General features: G+C 43.1%; 1 protein-coding gene across 2 annotated transcripts in view; it reads right to left on the bottom strand.

The window, feature by feature from the left end:
- The window catches only part of LOC106569086 (beta-1,4-galactosyltransferase 2), a 141,538-nt gene that overhangs the window by 43,109 nt on the left and 80,076 nt on the right, over positions 1–18,353 (bottom strand). For both annotated transcript variants that reach the window (XM_014140075.2, XM_014140076.2), the window contains exon 3: positions 12,345–12,580. In XM_014140075.2, the coding sequence (XP_013995550.2) occupies positions 12,345–12,580 (236 nt within the window). The remainder of the gene's footprint in view (positions 1–12,344; positions 12,581–18,353) is intronic.

Below are 18,353 nucleotides of genomic sequence, written 5' to 3'. Positions count from 1 at the left end.
TTAGTGGTGTTGCAGACTCTGGGTTCTTTCAGAACAGGTGTATATATACTGAGATCATGTGACAGATCATGTGACACTTAGATTGCACACAGGTGGACTTTATTTAATTAATTATGTGACTTCTGAAGGTAATTGTTTGCACCATATCTTATTTAGGGGCTTCATAGCAAAGGGGGTGAAAAAATATACACGCACCACTTTTCTGTAAAAAATGTAAACAAGTAATTTGTTTCATTTCACTTCACCAATTTGGCCTATTTTGTGTATGTACATTACATGAAATAAAAATAAAAATCCATTTAAATTACAGGTTGTAATGCAACAAGGAAAAATGCAATGCACTGTATGTAATGGTTCCATTGAGGTTAAAGACGGCATTTGAAAAAGAGATGCTATTTTATTCTGCAGTAAACCAAACAAGCTATTGAACTGATCTACCAAACAGTCAAGAGCAAATGCAGCCAATTCTGAGATCATATCTGAGTTCCAACCGTATCATCATCCTCATCCTCAATATCCACAAAGTCCAACAGACACCCTACAATCACAGTCCGTCACTGGTTATTCCTGACAGTCAGTTTCCATTACTGCTTGATATTTGTGACTCATGTTCTCATTTCAGGACGACCGACCATCAAGACAACAGCTGTGGTATAGCAGGCCAGATCCTGCTTGTGTCCCAAATAGCACCCTATTCCATATATAGTGCACTACTTTTGACCAGATCCTATGGGTTCTGGTCAAAAGTAGTGCACTATAAAAGGAAATAGGGTGTCATTTGGGGACATAGTCCCCGAGACCCTGAGAGCGTGATGAGTGAACAGAGTAAAGGGCTCTCCTCCTCTCTTCTGCTCTCCTCTCCCTTTCACCTCTGCTGGTGCATGATGGATTAGGAAGGCTGTGTTGGATCCAGGGGGCGAGTAGCCTTGTCCGTCCCTGACTGGCACTCCGATAAGCTCGGAGGCTGGCGCGGTGGAGAGGGAGAGGATGGGAGAGAGGAGAGGAGGGAAAGAGAGAGGAGAGGGAGATTAGGAGAGAGGAGAGAAAGGGGGACAAAGGGTGAGAAACACACCCACGGGACCTTTCTTCTTTGAAGGACAGCCCATTACATGGTCAGGGTTGAGCGCTGCCGACTGGACAAGCCCTGCATACACAGTGATGTGATTGTGCTGACGCCCACAGGTCATAGCTCATCTCACCCCCACCCCCCTTGGCTGCATGGCGTGGACTAGCGTTAGCACCTAGCGGCTGATTGAACTGGCTTCAGGGGGTCAAGGTGCCAGACGTCCGTTACTCACGATTAGCCGTGTTCCACTCCAGCGGCTTGTAATTGCAGTCAGGTTTCATTGAGTTTGCAGGAGGCAGGCTCTCTATACCCCGGTGGTGAAGCCTCTAGACTGTCGTGGAAGTACAGTATATAGGTTGTGACCTGACACTCCCTCAATAATAAGAACATGTCATGGAAGAGGATATTTGATCGAAACTTTAACACACTACTGCTCTACTAAGTTCAGGTAGGTCTGTCAAAGTCTGTGCAGGCTATGTTTTTAAAATGTAATCAATGTGGTGTAGTGGTGTCAGAACGTGCGTGCAACTGGTCAACTAGAGTCAGGTGCAGGAGACCAGAGATGAGTGAACAGGCACACTTTAATTGGCGGAAGCAAAAGTCGGACGCAACAGCGTCACAACACTCCAGCCAAAGGCAAAAGTGAAATAGCGCACTGGTCACAATCAATAAAGAACAACAATACAATACCACGGGTTGAAACAATACCCGGAAAAAACCCAGCCTGACGTGTCACACAATAAATGTAACGAACAATTACACACACAGATATGGGGGGAACAGAAGATAATATACACGTAGATGATGAGGGAATGTAAACCAGGTGTGCGGGAAAACCAGACAAAATAAATGGAAAATGAAATGTGGAGCGGCGATGGCTAGAAGACCGGTGACGTCGACCGCCGAGCGCCGCCCGAACAAGGAGAAGAACCGACTTCGGCGGAAGTCGTGACAAGTGGTCGAAGACAAATTTAGTTTCTCTACTGTATCTGTCTCTTGATGAAATGATTTAGATTTTATAGCCCAGGAACAAACTGTGTAATTTAGTATTAAGCGACCAGAGAGGTCACAGGGGTGTGAGGGAAGAAAGCTGAAAGGCATTGAGATTGAAGGACGTGTCGAACATCTTGACAAGATGCACTTCCCGGTGGTCTATTTAATTTTTCATGAGAGGCACATAGAGCTTCAGCCCTGAAAACAGAAACGTCAGGCTAGGGAGTCCTTGAGAATAACAATATCTGATACTACACCAATCAATAATATGAATCATTTTAGCTGAGAACTGAAAAGCTCTATTGACAGGAGAGCTTTTTCTCACAGATTAGATATGGAGTTTTCTTTCCCACCTCTACCATGAATTTGATTGTCTAACTCCACCGCTATACTGTACATTCTGTATATTATAACGAGGAGTGTTTGTTCAACACTATAGGTGTTTATTTGAATGGAGCTTGTTTGGATGTTATCACACATATGAGGGTGCTGATAATGCACTGGACATAGTTCTGACAATACATTTGGCCTAGTTCCTTCCATGGAGTGTTTAACATATTATATGGGTTTTCTGCTGTTGGAAGGTCATTATTTTATCTCACTGTCTCTGCGATTCTAGAGTCCTCAAGCTTTAGCAGTGGTGCAGAAATACAATCCTGCACCACACCAGAGAGTGAGAGAGACGTCCTCCCAGCAAAGCACGCTGTGCTAAGGATTATTTTAGACATTCTCAGATAGAGGTGGGAGAGAAATAGAGAGAGAGAGAGAGAGAGAAAGAGAGAGTGAGCACAAGAGTCCCCTTCCAACAATACAAAGACAGCAGGAGTACCAGTCAGTATGCAATGTTTAATCTTGCCTATCCTTGGAATTACACTCCACAACCATTGGCATTACAGGGACGTAATATAATATGTTTCCTTCCATTATGTTTTATTTATGACGGGCTTAATAGATTAACAATTGAGGAGGGATTGATTCAAGGCCTCGTCGTTGAAAGAGTGAGAGAATTGTTGGAAGGTTTATTACAGAATCAATTAAGTTTACCCCCGGCTTACACAAAGCCCCAGCACCATCAGCATGCTATGGTTTGCTGTCACTCTGAGTGGCTCCTATCCTGCCTCTGATAAGGATTGCTGGCTTGGCAGAGAACAACAGGCAACCCAAATAATATTAATATTAGAAATTGGAGGCAGGAAGAATGAATCACCTTGGAATATGAATGACATTTTCACCAGGTTTTTACGGTGATTTGTCAGTGTCATGGGAATTGGGCAGGATTTTCCTTGTCTCATGAATAGCGAGGCTGTCAGACACAGAGAGAAGGGCGAGATTGTATATAACAAAAGAGGCACTGTATAAATATCATGACATTTCAACCCGAAAGAGAGAAAGAGAGAACCTGAAATTCATAGTGCGAAGCGACAGGATTCCTTAAGTCATTTCTGTAGTTAGCTAAATGAAAAACTCTAATACTTAGGCTGTCACACCCTGATCTGTTTCACCTGTCTTGTGCTTGTCTCCACCCCCCCCCCACCAGGTGTCTCACATTTCCTCCCATTATCCCCTGTGTATTTATACCTGCGTTTTCTGTTGGTCTGTTGCCAGTTCGTCTTGTCTTGTCTTACCAGCGTGTTCTCCCGTTTGCCAGTTTTTCAAGTTTCTGTTTTCTAGTCCTCCCGGTTCTGACCTCTGCCTGCCCTGACCCTGCCTGCCGTTCTGTCACTTGTTGACGCTGTCTTGGATTACCGACCTCTGCCTGTCCTGGACCTGCCGTTTTCCTGCCCCCTGTTTTGTAATAAACATCTGAGATTCTAACTGTCTGCCTCCTGTGTCAGCATCTGGGTCTTATCCTGAGTCGTGTTATATGCTAAATCATGATCCCTCCTGTGTCAGCATCTGGGTCTTATCCTGAGTCGTGTTATAGGCTAAATCATGATCCCTCCTGTCTGCATCTGGGTCTTATCCTGAGTCGTGTTATAGGCTAAATCATGATCCCTCCTGTCTGCATCTGGGTCTTATCCTGAGTCGTGTTATAGGCTAAATCATGATCCCTCCTGTCTGCATCTGGGTCTTATCCTGAGTCGTGTTATAGGCTAAATCATGATCCCTCCTGTCTGCATCTGGGTCTTATCCTGAGTCGTGTTATATGCTAAATGATGATCCCTCCTGTCTGCATCTGGGTCTTATCCTGAGTCGTGTTATAGGCTAAATCATGATCCCTCCTGTCTGCATCTGGGTCTTATCCTGAGTCGTGTTATAGGCTAAATCATGATCCCTCCTGTCTGCATCTGGGTCTTATCCTGAGTCGTGTTATAGGCGAAATCATGATCCCTTGAACATAGTTTATATTTTACTTTATTCATCACTTGACTACCACATCTAATGGTATCCACATGTAGTCATCCTTAAGATTCCCGTTTACACAAGAAAAGTGTTGTCTTGAGACTACCACTTTATGATCATCTACCATGTTCATTGAGCTGTAAGTCCATTTATTTTATGGTTGTCGACTAAACCTTGAAGACAGTTTTTCTTTCTCTCTGCGTTCTGCTTTTAATGGGAAGAAGTGGTAAATAACAGAAGAGAAAGGGAAAGGAAAGGGGGATACCTAGTCAGTTGCACAACTGAATGAATACAACTGAAATGTATCTTCTGCATTTAACCCAACCGCACCGAATCAGAGAGGTTGGGACCTAAGTACTCAGCCAATAAAATAAAGCCTCAATTACCTCTTTATTAATGCAGCATATGGCAATAGTGTACATCAGCTCTCTTTGGGACTTTTTCCAAGCAAATGGGTACCAACGTACATCATCATCAAGTCATTGGCCTTTTCTCTTCTTCTATATTAAAAGACTGATAGACATCCTCGGTCTTCAGTGTAGTAATATTGTGCTTGCTCCTACTCCAAGCCCACCAATCATTCCAAATGTTCGTTCCCTGTCATCTTTGAGAATGATTCACCTCTTTCCCTCTCCTTCCTCTGTACTCTGAACAGAGACTTCTGTGTAATACTCTGCACTCCAGTTATGAACAGCCCAGTTCAGAGCCAAACTGGCTGCCTGTTTCGCTTGGTCGGAGAGTGTAACGCAAGTAACTTTACACTGTCTGCTCTCCGCTCTGCAAAACAGTACGAGTGGTTTTTAGAACACACAGTGAACACACAGTGAACACACAGTGAGGGCCGAAAGAGTTGCTCATAGGATCAATATCCTATTCCTTGGTCAACTGCACAAACCTCCTCCTTTTCTGCTTTTTCAACTCATACCAGTGGAGAGAGAAAAGTGTGCCAGATGAAGAGTGTATCACAATCCCACACTGGGTTATTAGACCTGAGGAGGAAAATACACCAATAAAGAGAGGGATAAGCCTTTCTTAAGTCTGAGCAGTTTATCAGGAGATTTCTTAAGTCTGCCTGAAAATTATGATTACCTCTTATGGGGGGGGGGCTTGAATTTCTGTACTACTTGGGTCAAGGAAAGATACCTAAAGGTTCATCAAATCAAAATCAAATCAAATTTTATTGGTCACATACACATGGTTAGCAGATGTTAATGCGAGTGTAGCGAAATGCTTGTGCTTCTAGTTCCGACCATGCAGTAATATCTAACAAGTAATCTAACAATTTCACAACAACTACCTTATACACACAAGTGTAAAGGAATGAATAAGAATATGTACATATAAATATATGGATGAGCGATTGGCCGAACGGCATAGGCAAGATGCGGTAGATGCTATAAAGTACAGGATATACATATGAGATGAGTAATGTAGGGTATGTAAACATTATATAAAGTGGCATTGTTTAAAGTGACTAGTGATACATTTATTACAATAAATTTTTAATTATTAAGTGGCTAGAGATTTAAGTCAGTATATTGGCAGCAGCCACTCAATGTTAGTGATGGCTGTTTGATGGCCTTGAGATAGAAGCTGTTTTTCAGTCTCTCGGTCCCAGCTTTGATGCACTTGTACTGACCTCGCCTTCTGGATGATAGTGGGGTGAACAGGCAGTGGCTCAGGTGGTTGTTGTCCTTGATGATCTTTTTGGCCTTCCTGTGACATCGGGTGGTGTAGGTGTCCTGGAGGGCAGGCAGTTTGCCCCCGGTGATGCATTGTGCAGACCTCACTACCCTCTGGAGAGCCTTACGGTTGTGGGCGGAGCAGTCGCCGTACCAGGCGGTGATACAGCCCGACAGGATGCTCTCGATTGTGCATCTGTAAAAGTTTGTGAGTGTTTTTGGTGACAAGCCAAATTTCTTCAGCCTCCTGAGGTTGAAGAGGTGCTGTTGCGCCTTCTTCACCACGCTGTCTGTGTGGGTGGACCATTTCAGTTTGTCCGTCATGTGTATGCCGAGGAACTTAAAACTTTCCACCTTCTCCACTACTGTCCTGTCAATGGATAGGGGGGTGCTCCCTCTGTTGTTTCCTGAAGTCCACGATCATCTCCTTTGTTTTGTTGACGTTGAGTGTGAGGTTATTTTCCTGACACCACACTCCGAGGGCCCTCACCTCCTCCCTGTAGGCCGTCTTGTCGTTGTTGGTAATCAAGCCTACCACTGTAGTGTCATCTGCAAACTTGATGAATGAGTTGGAGGCGTGCATGGCCACGCAGTCATGGGTGAACAGGGAGTACAGGAGAGGGCTGAGAACGCACCCTTGTGGGGCTCCAGTGTTGAGGATCAGCGGGGTAGAGATGTTGTTTCCTACCCTCACCACCTGGGGGCGGCCCGTCAGGAAGTCCAGGATCCAGTTGCACAGGGCAGGGACGAGACCCAGGGTCTCGAGCTTAATGACGAGTTTGGAGGGTACTATGGTGTTAAATACTGAGCTGTAGTTGATGAACAGAATTCTTACATAGGTATTCCTCTTGTCCAGATGGGTTAGGGCAGTGTGCGATTGCGATTGCGTCTGTGGACCTATTGGGGCGGTAAGCAAATTGGAGTGGGTTTAGGGTGTCAGGTAGAGTGGAGGTGATATGATCCTTGAATAGTCTCTCAAAGCACTTCATGATGATGGAAGTGAGTGCTACGTGGTGATAGTCGTTTAGCTCAGTTAGCTTTCTTGGGAACAGGAACAATGGATAGAGACTAGAGACAAAATAATTGACACTTTTTGCAATAGATGGGTTAGTTGACAACGTCACAAAAACAATGTGCACGCTTCAATGGGTCAGAAGTCCATGTGTTGTTGCGATTCTGTGTGGCCAGATAGCTAGCGACAATGACAAGAAGCTTCCATATGAGGAAACGTAGTTGGTTTGTTTCAGTTAGTTTCATATTGTTCTTGATACCATGACTTGTTTAGAGATGTTTTGACTGATGCCACGTCTATGCTAATATGGCAAAAAATTCACTAGCTATCTAACCAACAACTGTAATGATGTATTTGCTCATTGTGCAAATGTATTTATGTTTTCAATAAACATTGGAGACCAAATATAATTTACATGTTGTCAACACTAAGCCAAACCTGTCTGTTTTGCTACATAGTTGCGCGCACATGGGTTTTGTTGCTAAATAACCTACCCGTCTATAAGGTTCCATTCTTTTGAAATGCTAAAAGTGTCAAGATCCATTCCATTATGATACTGATATGAAGTAGTCTGCCTCTGATGACCTCACCATCTCAGGGGGGAGAGATAACCATGTCCTGTGTTGATAATCACGAGGAGTTCAGCCTATAGCTTCAGTTTAGATAACATAGAGGGCAGCATACATAAAGCCCTCAGCAAATTCCAGTACTTGTAAATTGTAATGACTATGAATAATTTGCAAATCATGCAGGTAGTTAAAGCATACTTTGATTGTTCTAGCATGGGCACCATACTGTGTTTGTGGAAACTGGGATTTAAATGATATCATTCAAGTGGCTATGCATGTCTTCTGATACAAGTATTGAAATGAATCTCATACGATCTCTATCCAAGGCTCCAAGCAATCTCCATGTCACCACTAGGACAAGCAGCATCCTCTATGACTGCAGGCTTTAGTCTGTGTGACCAACACCCCCTCTCTAACACGCATGTCCCAGCCAGCCAGCTAGTGCTGATCACGGAAGCATCAGATGAGACAGCACAGAATCAATCACTCCACCGCTGCTTTGTAGATCAGCTGTCACACTCTGTTCTGTCACGCATGTCGGTGATACTTAAAGATTATGATGAAACGCTAATGATGATATCATTATGTTACGTCATATGGTATTGTTTCTAATCATCTAGTTGAAAATGGAATCTAACCTAACATATATTCTCCAGTGGACAGCATCTTCCTTTCCTCTTTTCAACAGCATGTTAACAGCACCGCCAGCAATATTAAGTGTTCCTTTTTTAGTCCCCCAATCTGGGCCTCCTTCCAGTGAACATGATGAGCATCATGGGGGCGACAGGCAAACGTTGGCATTGGTTCCTGGCAGGTGTTACAGCTCTGCAGCAGCTAGACTCAGACCCCACCAGAACCACGGACACCACGTCCAGCCGCCCACGCAGAACATACTGTTATAACAGTAGCTATGGCTGTCCAATGGCTGGCTGTCCTTAGTGTCCTTGGTAAGTTATGAATAAACTGCTGAGTCTCTATCTGAGATCAGATAGGAGTCCACTGGGTGAACAGGGAGGGTTATGTATCTGTCTGCCAGGCTTTCCCCCATTTGTTTTCCCACTGGTCATTTTAGGCTACATGTGATATGTGATGCCATGTCATGTGACGCCATGATGCCATGATGTGATGCCTAAGCTCATTGCACAGTAATGGGGTTGAAGCTCTTTGCTGCACCACCTGTGTCTGTGCATCTCCTGGAAGAGTTCACATGTTCAGAATCAGATTAGGAGCAGAGGAGAGTAGACCCTCTCTTCTACTGAGTGACAGAGCTGGTATTGAATAAGCACTAAGGCTGCTGGCCCGGGGTGTGGCAGCTGGAGAAGATATCTGTCTGTCTCTGGTGAATTTCCCTCAAACAACTGTTTTGACTCATAGGACATGGCAGAAATGATCTGCAAGCATGATAAACTGGGAAATTATCCTGTTTTCCTCCCAACTGCTCTGCTTTCTCCCCACCGCTCTGAGTAAAAGGCTCCGACTTACAATCATTTAACACTCTGGTGCGCGTAATGGATAAAGTGTCCTCCTACGAGAGAGGAGGATAAGATAGTTGAAATGGCAGCAGCAGAACGGTGTGGATGCGATTAGTGAGTCAAAATCCCTTGTATCCTTGGTCTCTGGTTGCCTTATGATTGTCAAGGCTTCTCTCCCTCCTCTGGTTGCGTTGTTGTGGGAGGGAGTAGATCCCAGTGCAGCCATGGTGTGAAGCCCCTATTATAGTAACAATTATAGAGCAGCACTCACTATCTGACTGAGCCATACGTAGAGAGTTAACCTAGGAAATAAAACTGCCATGATGTGTACAGTGGTTCCTCGTTTAAAAGTTGCGCCATACTACATATAGTGTGCGGTATGCTGTTTGGTACGCGTCGGCGAGTTGCGGTGCTTGCCGTTAATGCTCATTTGAAGCACTAGAGGCATTTTTGAGCACATCTACTTCATCTAGATTTTTCGTCATTATTTTATTAACAAAAACACAAAGATGTTGATGAAAAAATACTGTATATGCTTCTTTCTATTGGCTATACAGTTAATAAATCATGACTTATCGTAAGGTTGTTTTGATTATTATGTGGAGTATAATAACTTGACATATTTCTAGGGGGTTGATGCATTTTATTTAGGGCAAATCAGGTCTGTGATATTCAGTTAGATATTTAAAATTTTAGTATTGTGTCAGGTGAACGTACTATAGTGTACCAATTATTATAGGCCATCAGTATTTACAGTATTCTCGCACCTTGCTAGTGCATTGTGAACCGCTATTAGACTATCCTTTTGTAAATGAATGGAGTGGTGAATGTTTCTGTCTGAGTCTCTCTCCTCTTGCACTATAGAGTCCTGCATCGGGCAAGAAAATCAGCTGGCGGGTGGTGCCAGAGTTGAGAGAGAACATGGGTAAATACAATGGCGCAATTACACTTGATTTTCGAAAAACAAGACACTTCTTCCTTTACAGCCCTACATTGTTTTAGCTGTATTTGTTGGCTAATTGAGGCTTTCATTCAAGTGGTGAATGGAATATTTTTGCAAATTAAATAAAATGTAGGATTTTTGCAGCCTATATATGATTCTGGGGATTGTTTATTTAAGTTTCAATTAAACAATTGTATTATCAAAACAATACTGATTGTAAACATCTTGTTTTGTTATGTCGGCTATAGGCTTTCATTGGGTTATTATAGAAGACTCTTTTAAAGAGATTTGAGTTGTAACCAACATAATAACCAATCACGACGAGACATCGCCAGCTGTGAACTCTACAGCATGATTCAGACAACCAAGGTGAATGTGACTGTACATCAAATGTTCCAATGGTAAAACATTGGAGAACTATTATTTCACCTGCCACCATAACTTTACCTACTCTTAATTCTTGCCTTATATGTTGGCATGCATAACGTTATTTAACCAATTCTGATATTTTGAATGTTGTGATAGGTATTGCACTGAATCATACAGTACTATGCCGATTGAAAGCAGAATTTTGATAATACTACCGTTATATCAACACACTCGTTACTCCCATTCAAAATCACTTTCGCATGCGCTCCAAAGGAATAACTTGAAATAACATGATATAGGTTAATGAAATAATCAAAAGACATTTTTTTTATTACTTCTTAGCATAGTGGTTATAAGTATTGTAGTACATGGTACACAGACAGTATTTCATAGCTCTCTCAGGCTCAATACTGAGCTTAGTCACAATGGTAATTATGTTGCACAAAAACAAAGTCAGATATATCACAAAACACTAATTTGGAGGGACAGGTCGTTTTAGGCTTTATTTCAAAAACACATCAAGTCACAAACCAGAGACGCAACTACACTCTTAGAAAAAAGAGTTCCAGAAGGGTTCTTCGGCTGTCCCCATAGTAGAACCCTTTTTGGTTGCAGGTAGAACCCTTTTTGGTTCCATGTAGAAACCTCTGTAGAAAGGGTTCTACATGGAACCCAAAAGTGTTTTACCTGCAACCAAAAATGGTTCTTCAAATGGTTCTCCTATGGGGACAGCCGAAGAACCTTCTAGGTAGCACGTTTTATTTAAGAGTGTACCAATAAATGAGTCTACAAAAATGTAATCAACAGAAAATAAAAAAAAGAATCAAAGCTTTTCCCTGCAGCTGGTGGTTGGTGTCTTGGTGTGTCAATCCTCTGGGAGTGAGGGACTTTACTTTGTCACTGTTGCTAATGGAAATTAACTCTATATGAAACGGATTACATTATATTTAATATACATATGCTGCTTGGATAATGTTATGTGCTTCCAGCATCTGACAGCTCAAATGGTGATCTGCAAATTCCACTTATTAGGCTAGATAAGAATTCCCACAATGCCTAAAACTAGTCCAAAACCAAACAGGCAGGTCACCCTTAATTATGGGTCAACAAACAAAAGACTGTGAAAAGAACTCTGTTCTGCTCATCATCCAAACATTTGCATAGCCTAAATAATAGCCTTGCTTTTCACAGTACAATAGCTACAGCTACAGCTACAGTAGCTGTTCAGGGAGAATAGACCGGATGGAAATGAAAGGGGATTGCATGCACGCACGCACATACTCTTCTTTTCTGCTTCTCTGTTCCCAGTGCAGAAGAAGAACCAGCGCAGCATTAATGATAGAGAAGATGAGGCCTCTGACATGGATAATAACGGAGATATGAGAGCCTGGGACATAAATCAAGAGACACGTTGGGCTGAACTGAGCAGGTGGAACCAAAACGCCTGTTCCACAGAGGGAGTGACTAGGGTGCTGCACCCACTGGAAGGATTGACGGAGGACATCAGAGCACATTACCCAGCATCCTCCCCTGAATGGTGGAATTGTACGAAACTTCTATTGTCTCATGGTGAACAGGGGTGGACATGGAGGGGCTGGGGCACTTGAAGTTGAACGATCCTGCCCCTACATGAATAAGAAGCTCCTTTGACCTTTCTTGAAGTGTTTTGGGAATGGAATGTGTCACTCAGTGGACGGACAAGGATGAAACAGCAGCGTGCATTGGATTATTCATCTCGTACTGGAAAAGGTAGTGAGGCACAGCATTATAATTCCATAATATCTATGGTTCAATGGCCCACTTTGTTGTGTGGCTAATATCTATTGATAGTTAAAGTTACAGTAGGTCCAGGGTAGAAGAAGCGGATCCTAAATCAGTTGATCCTAAACACTGACCTGGGTTATGATATAGATGCCGTAGTCGATCTTCTGCCGTCGTAGGATGGGATGTAGGTAGTGCAGCCAGTACTTGAGGTGGTTGTCTCTGTGTCTGAACGGGATAATGATAGCCACCTTCTGTTTGGCGCGGCAGTCCGGTGGGGTGTACTTGCCCCCCTCCGTCACGTTGGGGTTCTCCTTCTGCACCCGTTCCATCGTCATCTGGGAGGCAAACTCGATGAGGAGGCGGCCCACTGGAGAAAGAAAGAGGGGATGCATTGTCGACATCAAAGTCAACTGGAATGTGCAAATACAGGTAAATGCCTGTGGGAACGCAATGTTTACAGAATTCATGAGAAGGTTGCTTCTGAAAAGCAGTAGTACCAATAGCTTTGAAATAAAAACACCTAAGACTTAACCTTCAAGTATTCTCTCACTGGAGATGAAAATACATGGAAAGCAATTACGGAGCTGCAATGCCCATCTAGAGCCACAACAACAAACACTAAACTCTAGTCTTAGCATTCTAATGATCAGTCTACTCTACAACAAACCATTCCTTTGTCTCTGGCCACCAAAGGGAGTGCTGCCTACCACAACTCCACCATATCATGAGGTAATCCACTTATAATTGATGTACAGGTAACTGCCCAAATAATGGAAACACTTGAGTAAATGAGGGATACAAAGTATATTGAAAGCAGGTGCTTCAACACAGATGTGGTTCCTGAGTTAAGGAAGATACATCCCATCATGATTAGGGTCATGACAGCCTTGGTTTCTCAAATGATTGCCTCGCCTGGTTTACCAACTACTTCTCTGATAGAGTTCAGTGTGTCAAATCGGAGGGCCTGTTGTCCGGACCTCTGGCAGTCTCTATGGGGGTGCCACAGGGTTCAATTCTCAGACCGACTCTCTTCTCTGTATACATCAATGATGTTGCTCTTGCTGCTGGTGATTCTCTGATCCACCTCTACGCAGACGACACCATTCTGTATACTTCTGACCCCTCTTCGGACACTGTGTTAACTAACCTCCAGACGAGCTTCAATGCCGTACAACTCTCCTTCCGTGGCCTCCAACTGCTCTTAAATGCAAGTAAAACTAAATGCATGCTATTCAATCGATCACTGCCCGCACCTGCCCGTCCGTCCAGCATCACTACTCTGGACGGCTCTGACTTAGAATACGTGGACAACTACAAATACCTAGGTGTCTGGTTAGACTGTAAACTCTCCTTCCAGACTCATATTAAGCATCCCCAATCCAAAATTAAATCTAGAATCGGCTTCCTATATCGCAACAAAGCATCCTTCACTCATGCTGCCAAACATACCCTCGTAAAGCTGACCATCCTACCAATCCTCGACTTCGGCAATGTCATCTATAAAATAACCTCCAACACTCTACTCAACAAATTGGATGCAGTCTATCACAGTGCCATCCGTTTTGTCACCAAAGCCCCATACACAACCCACCACTGCGACCTGTACGCTCTCGTTGGTTGGCCCTCGCTTCATATTTGTCGCCAAACCCACTGGCTACAGGTTATCTACAAGTCTCTGCTAGGTAAAGCCCCGCCTTATCTCAGCTCACTGGTCACCATAGCAGCACCCACTCGTAGCACGCGCTCCAGCAGGTATATCTCACTGGTCACCCCCAAAGCCAATTCCTCCTTTGGTCGCCTTTCCTTGCAGTTCTCTGCTGCCAATGACTGGAACGAACTGCAAAAATCACTGAAGCATGAGACTCATATCTCCCTCACTAGCTTTAAGCACCAGCTGTCAGAGCAGCTCACAGATCACTGCACCTGTACATAGCCCATCTGTAAACAGCCCATCTATCTACCTCATTCCCATACTGTATTTATTTATTTATCTTGCTTCTTTGCACCCCAGTATCTATACTTGCACATTCATCTTCTGCACATCCACCATTCCAGTGTTTAATTGCTATATTGTAATTACTTTGCCACCATGGCCTATTTATTACCTTAACTCCCTTATCGTACATCATTTGCACTCACTGTATATAGACTTTTTTTCCTTCTTTTTTTCTACTGTATTATTGACTGTATGTTTGTTTTACTCCATGTGTAACTCTGTGTTGTTGTATGTGTCAAATTGCTATGCTTTATCTTGGCCAGGTCACAGTTGCAAATGAGAACTTGTTCTCAACTAGCCTACCTGGTTAAATAAAGGTTAAATAAAAAAATAAAAAAATAAAAATGTATCAAAATGCTGGGCAGGCCATTATTTTGGCTACCATGGCTATGCCCCCATAGGATGACAATGCCCCCATCCACAGCACACGAGTGGTCACTGAATGGTTTGATGAGCATGAAAATGATGTATTGGAGATTCTGGAGGGGTGCTTGAGACAGTGTTTTCCACCACCATCAACAAAACACCAAATTATGGAATTTATTGTGGAGGAACGGTGTCGCATCCCTCCAATAGAGTTCCAGACACTTGTAGAATCTATGCCAAGTTCCATTGAAGCTGTTCTGGCTCGTGGCGGCCCAACGCCCTATTAAGACACTTTAAGTTGGTGTTTCCTTTATTTTGCCAGTTACCTGTATGTACTACGCGCTGAAAAGCATGATGCATTTGTTGAGAGCGTGAACAAACCTAACGGAATGTGGCTCATCTAGACAGACACTCCATATTATCTGAGTCATCGACAACGCAGGGTGAGTCAGATACCAAACTGTATCATTCTAGAGTATAGCCTGTTATGCCTGAATCCACTGCCAAACATACAAGCTGTGTCTCAAATGGCACCCTGTCCCCTATATAGTGCACTACTCCATAGGCCTCTGGCCAAAAGTAGTGCACTACATAGGGAATAGGATGCAATTTCTGGACACATAACCACAACAAGCCCTCATCCCAGGTATGCTCCCTCTCCCTCCTCATATTTCCCACTAGGTGCCCTCCCTTCATCTACCCGTCAGTGTTACAGAACGATTCATTAATGTGAATAGTGGACATAGCAGGAGAGGAGCTGAACCTCACTAATGGGATGATAATTGGAACACACACACGGTGCACACACACACACACGGAGCACTCTCTCCCTCTCTGCTAGCGAGGAGACTATTAAAAATAGGCATAAACAAAAACTAAGCGGAAACACAGAGAGCAACACATCATCATCCTGCAACACTGAGCAACGGGTCTGTTTTTATTGGCCGTGTTAGTTGTTGAGTTATTGGTGATGGTGATGTCCCCACTGTTATCATCAACAGCATCGGTATTAGTGTAACATCACCGGTATCCTCTATGTAAATGCTTGGTTAGATTCTATTGTAACCATACATAACCAGCATACAGTATAAACCACAACAATACTGTAAGTGACAAAAATATCAATTATTGTTGAGTCACACCCCGCTACCATGCATTACATAGAGCACAAGGAACAGATCAAATGAATAATACAGTACAAGCTTAAAGAGGCCTCCACATCACCAGTGAATGGAAGCACTTGGACATTGGGATTTGCAATGATACTTGCTAATTATGTGATTACAAAAAGTTGTAAATTATAATCACAGTATATGATTCTGCTATCTGGGACATGGTCCAATCTTTGGAAGATCACTTGGTCTCAGAATAATATGGAAGTAGTAAGGGCACAAACTAGCATCAACATTGACCCAAAGCTGGTAGCATGCAGGCTATAGTTAGCCACAAACCACTATACAGTAGCCAATATAGCCACATTTGATGAGGATGCAGGCTGTGCACAAATTGGACTTTGTAATTGGAAAGAAACGAGGTCAAGATTGTTTACAGGAGTTGAATGCGTGGCATCTATTTGCAGCAGTAGTCCTTTGCTGTTTCCTCCTCTCTAGCCTGTATTATTAAAATAACAAAATCTGCAGCCCCTGGGTCAGTTTGTGGGAAGCATATTTGGCTGTAATTGAGTTTTCTGCCTGGCCTTAGGATAATACACATTTAATGAAGAAAGGTCTCATGTTCTCTGGCCATGCTCATTTCTCTTTCTTTCTCTATCTCCATTTACATCCATAGTTCTGTAGTCTCCATGACAATATACACATTTAGATGTTTGAATGTCATTACTCCTCTTTGACGATCCCACTAACAGTGCCCCCTCAGATCAGTTCCGTACACCCCACCCTGTAATTGCCTATTCTTCAGACAGAGAGCAGAGCAGCAGCAGAGAGAGAAAAGAGTGCTTGTGTCCACTTTTTATAAGATGCAAAAGGCCAGCCACCTAATTACCAGCCCTCTCGGCCTTTCCCTAAATTCACCACACCACCGCTGTTCTCTGCTGTTCTCCCCACTGTGTCCCCATTCATTCTCTATCTCTCCAACCGACGGCCCCTTTTGAAGAGATCCCACTACAAAGGCAGATTGGGATCCAGCGACTTTTAATTAGCTGCTTAATGTGAGAAAAAAGGCATGCTGTCAAAGAGGCCGCTGGCTGCTGCTGGAAAGGAGCCTCCTGCTCCTCAGCTTGTGTGTGTGTGTGTGTGTGTGTGTGTGTGTGTGTGTGTTGTATTAGGGGCTGCCAGGGCAGTGTTAGTAAGCATTTTATTTTCCTCTGTGTGTGCTGCTGGGGGTAAATCTAATGCAGTGAAGTGAAGACTCTATAGCTACAGTAGATAAGGGTTTGGAGTGAATGTAACCTTCAGGCTGGTAAATCCCTATTCCAGACTACAGTTACAGTAAATTGATGTGACTGAAACCTGCATGCTGGTAAATCTCTGTACAGGCTTCGATACAGTTACATTACAGTAGATTGATAGGGTGTGAAGTGACTGTAACCTGCAGCCTGGTACATCTTTATACAGGCTCTATACATCTCTGTCTATACAGTTACTGTATATATGGGTTTAGAGTGAGTACAGCATGTTATATATCTATACAGGCTCTATCTATACATATAGTGTAGATATGAGTTTAGAGTGAATACAACCTGTTATATCTCTATATGTCTCTATCTATACAATTACTGTAGATAATGGTTGAGAGTGAGTACAGCCTGGTATACTATACAGGCTCTATAAGGCTCTATCTATACAGTTACTGTAGATATGGGTTTAGAGTGAGTACAGCCTGATATATCTCTATACAGGCTCTAAAGGCTCTATCTATACAATTACTGTAGATATGGGTTTAGAGTGAGCACAGCCTGGTATACTATACAGGCTCTATAAGGCTCTATCTATACAGTTACTGTAGATATGGGTTTAGAGTGAGTACAGCCTGATATATCTCTATACAGGCTCTATCTATACAGTTACTGTAGATATGGGTTTAGAGTGAGCACAGTCTGATATAGCCCTATACAGGCTCTAAAGGCTCTATCTATACAGTTACTGTAGATAGGGATTTAGAGTGAGCACAGCCTGGTATAGCTCTATAAGGCTCTATCTATATAGTTACTTTAGATAAGGATTTAGAGTAAGTACAGGCTGGTATAGCTCTATAAGGCTCTATCTATATAGTTACTTTCGATAAGGATTTAGAGTAAGTACAGGCTGGTATAGCCTCTATCTCTACAAATACTGTACATTTTACATTTTAGTCATTTAGCAGACGCTCTTATCCAGAGCGACTTACAGTAGTGAATACATACATTTCATGCATTTTATTTTTTTGTTCTGGCCCCCCGTGGGAATCGAACCCACAACCCTGGCGTTGCACACACCATGCTCTACCAACTGAGCCACAGGGATGGCTGTAGATATGGGTTAAGAGTGAGTACAGCCAGTTATATCTCTAAACAGGGTCTATCTACACAGTTACTGTAGATATGGGTTCAGTGTGAGTACAGTCTGGTATATCTCTATACAGATACTGTAGATATGGGTTCAGAGTGAGTACAGCCTGGTATAGCTCTATACAGATACTGTAGATATGGGTTCAGAGTGAGTACAGCCTGGTATAGCTCTATACAGATACTGTAGATATGGGATGAGAGTTAGTACAGCCCGGTATAGCTCTATACAGGCTCTATAAGGCTCTATCTATACAATTACTGTAGATATGGGTT

This window comes from Salmo salar, chromosome ssa14 (assembly GCF_905237065.1).
Source record: "Salmo salar chromosome ssa14, Ssal_v3.1, whole genome shotgun sequence".
In the NCBI taxonomy this organism is placed as follows: Eukaryota; Metazoa; Chordata; class Actinopteri; order Salmoniformes; family Salmonidae; genus Salmo; species Salmo salar.
Note: the sequence above shows the minus strand (reverse complement) of the source record. Positions and strands in the feature narration are given on the sequence as shown.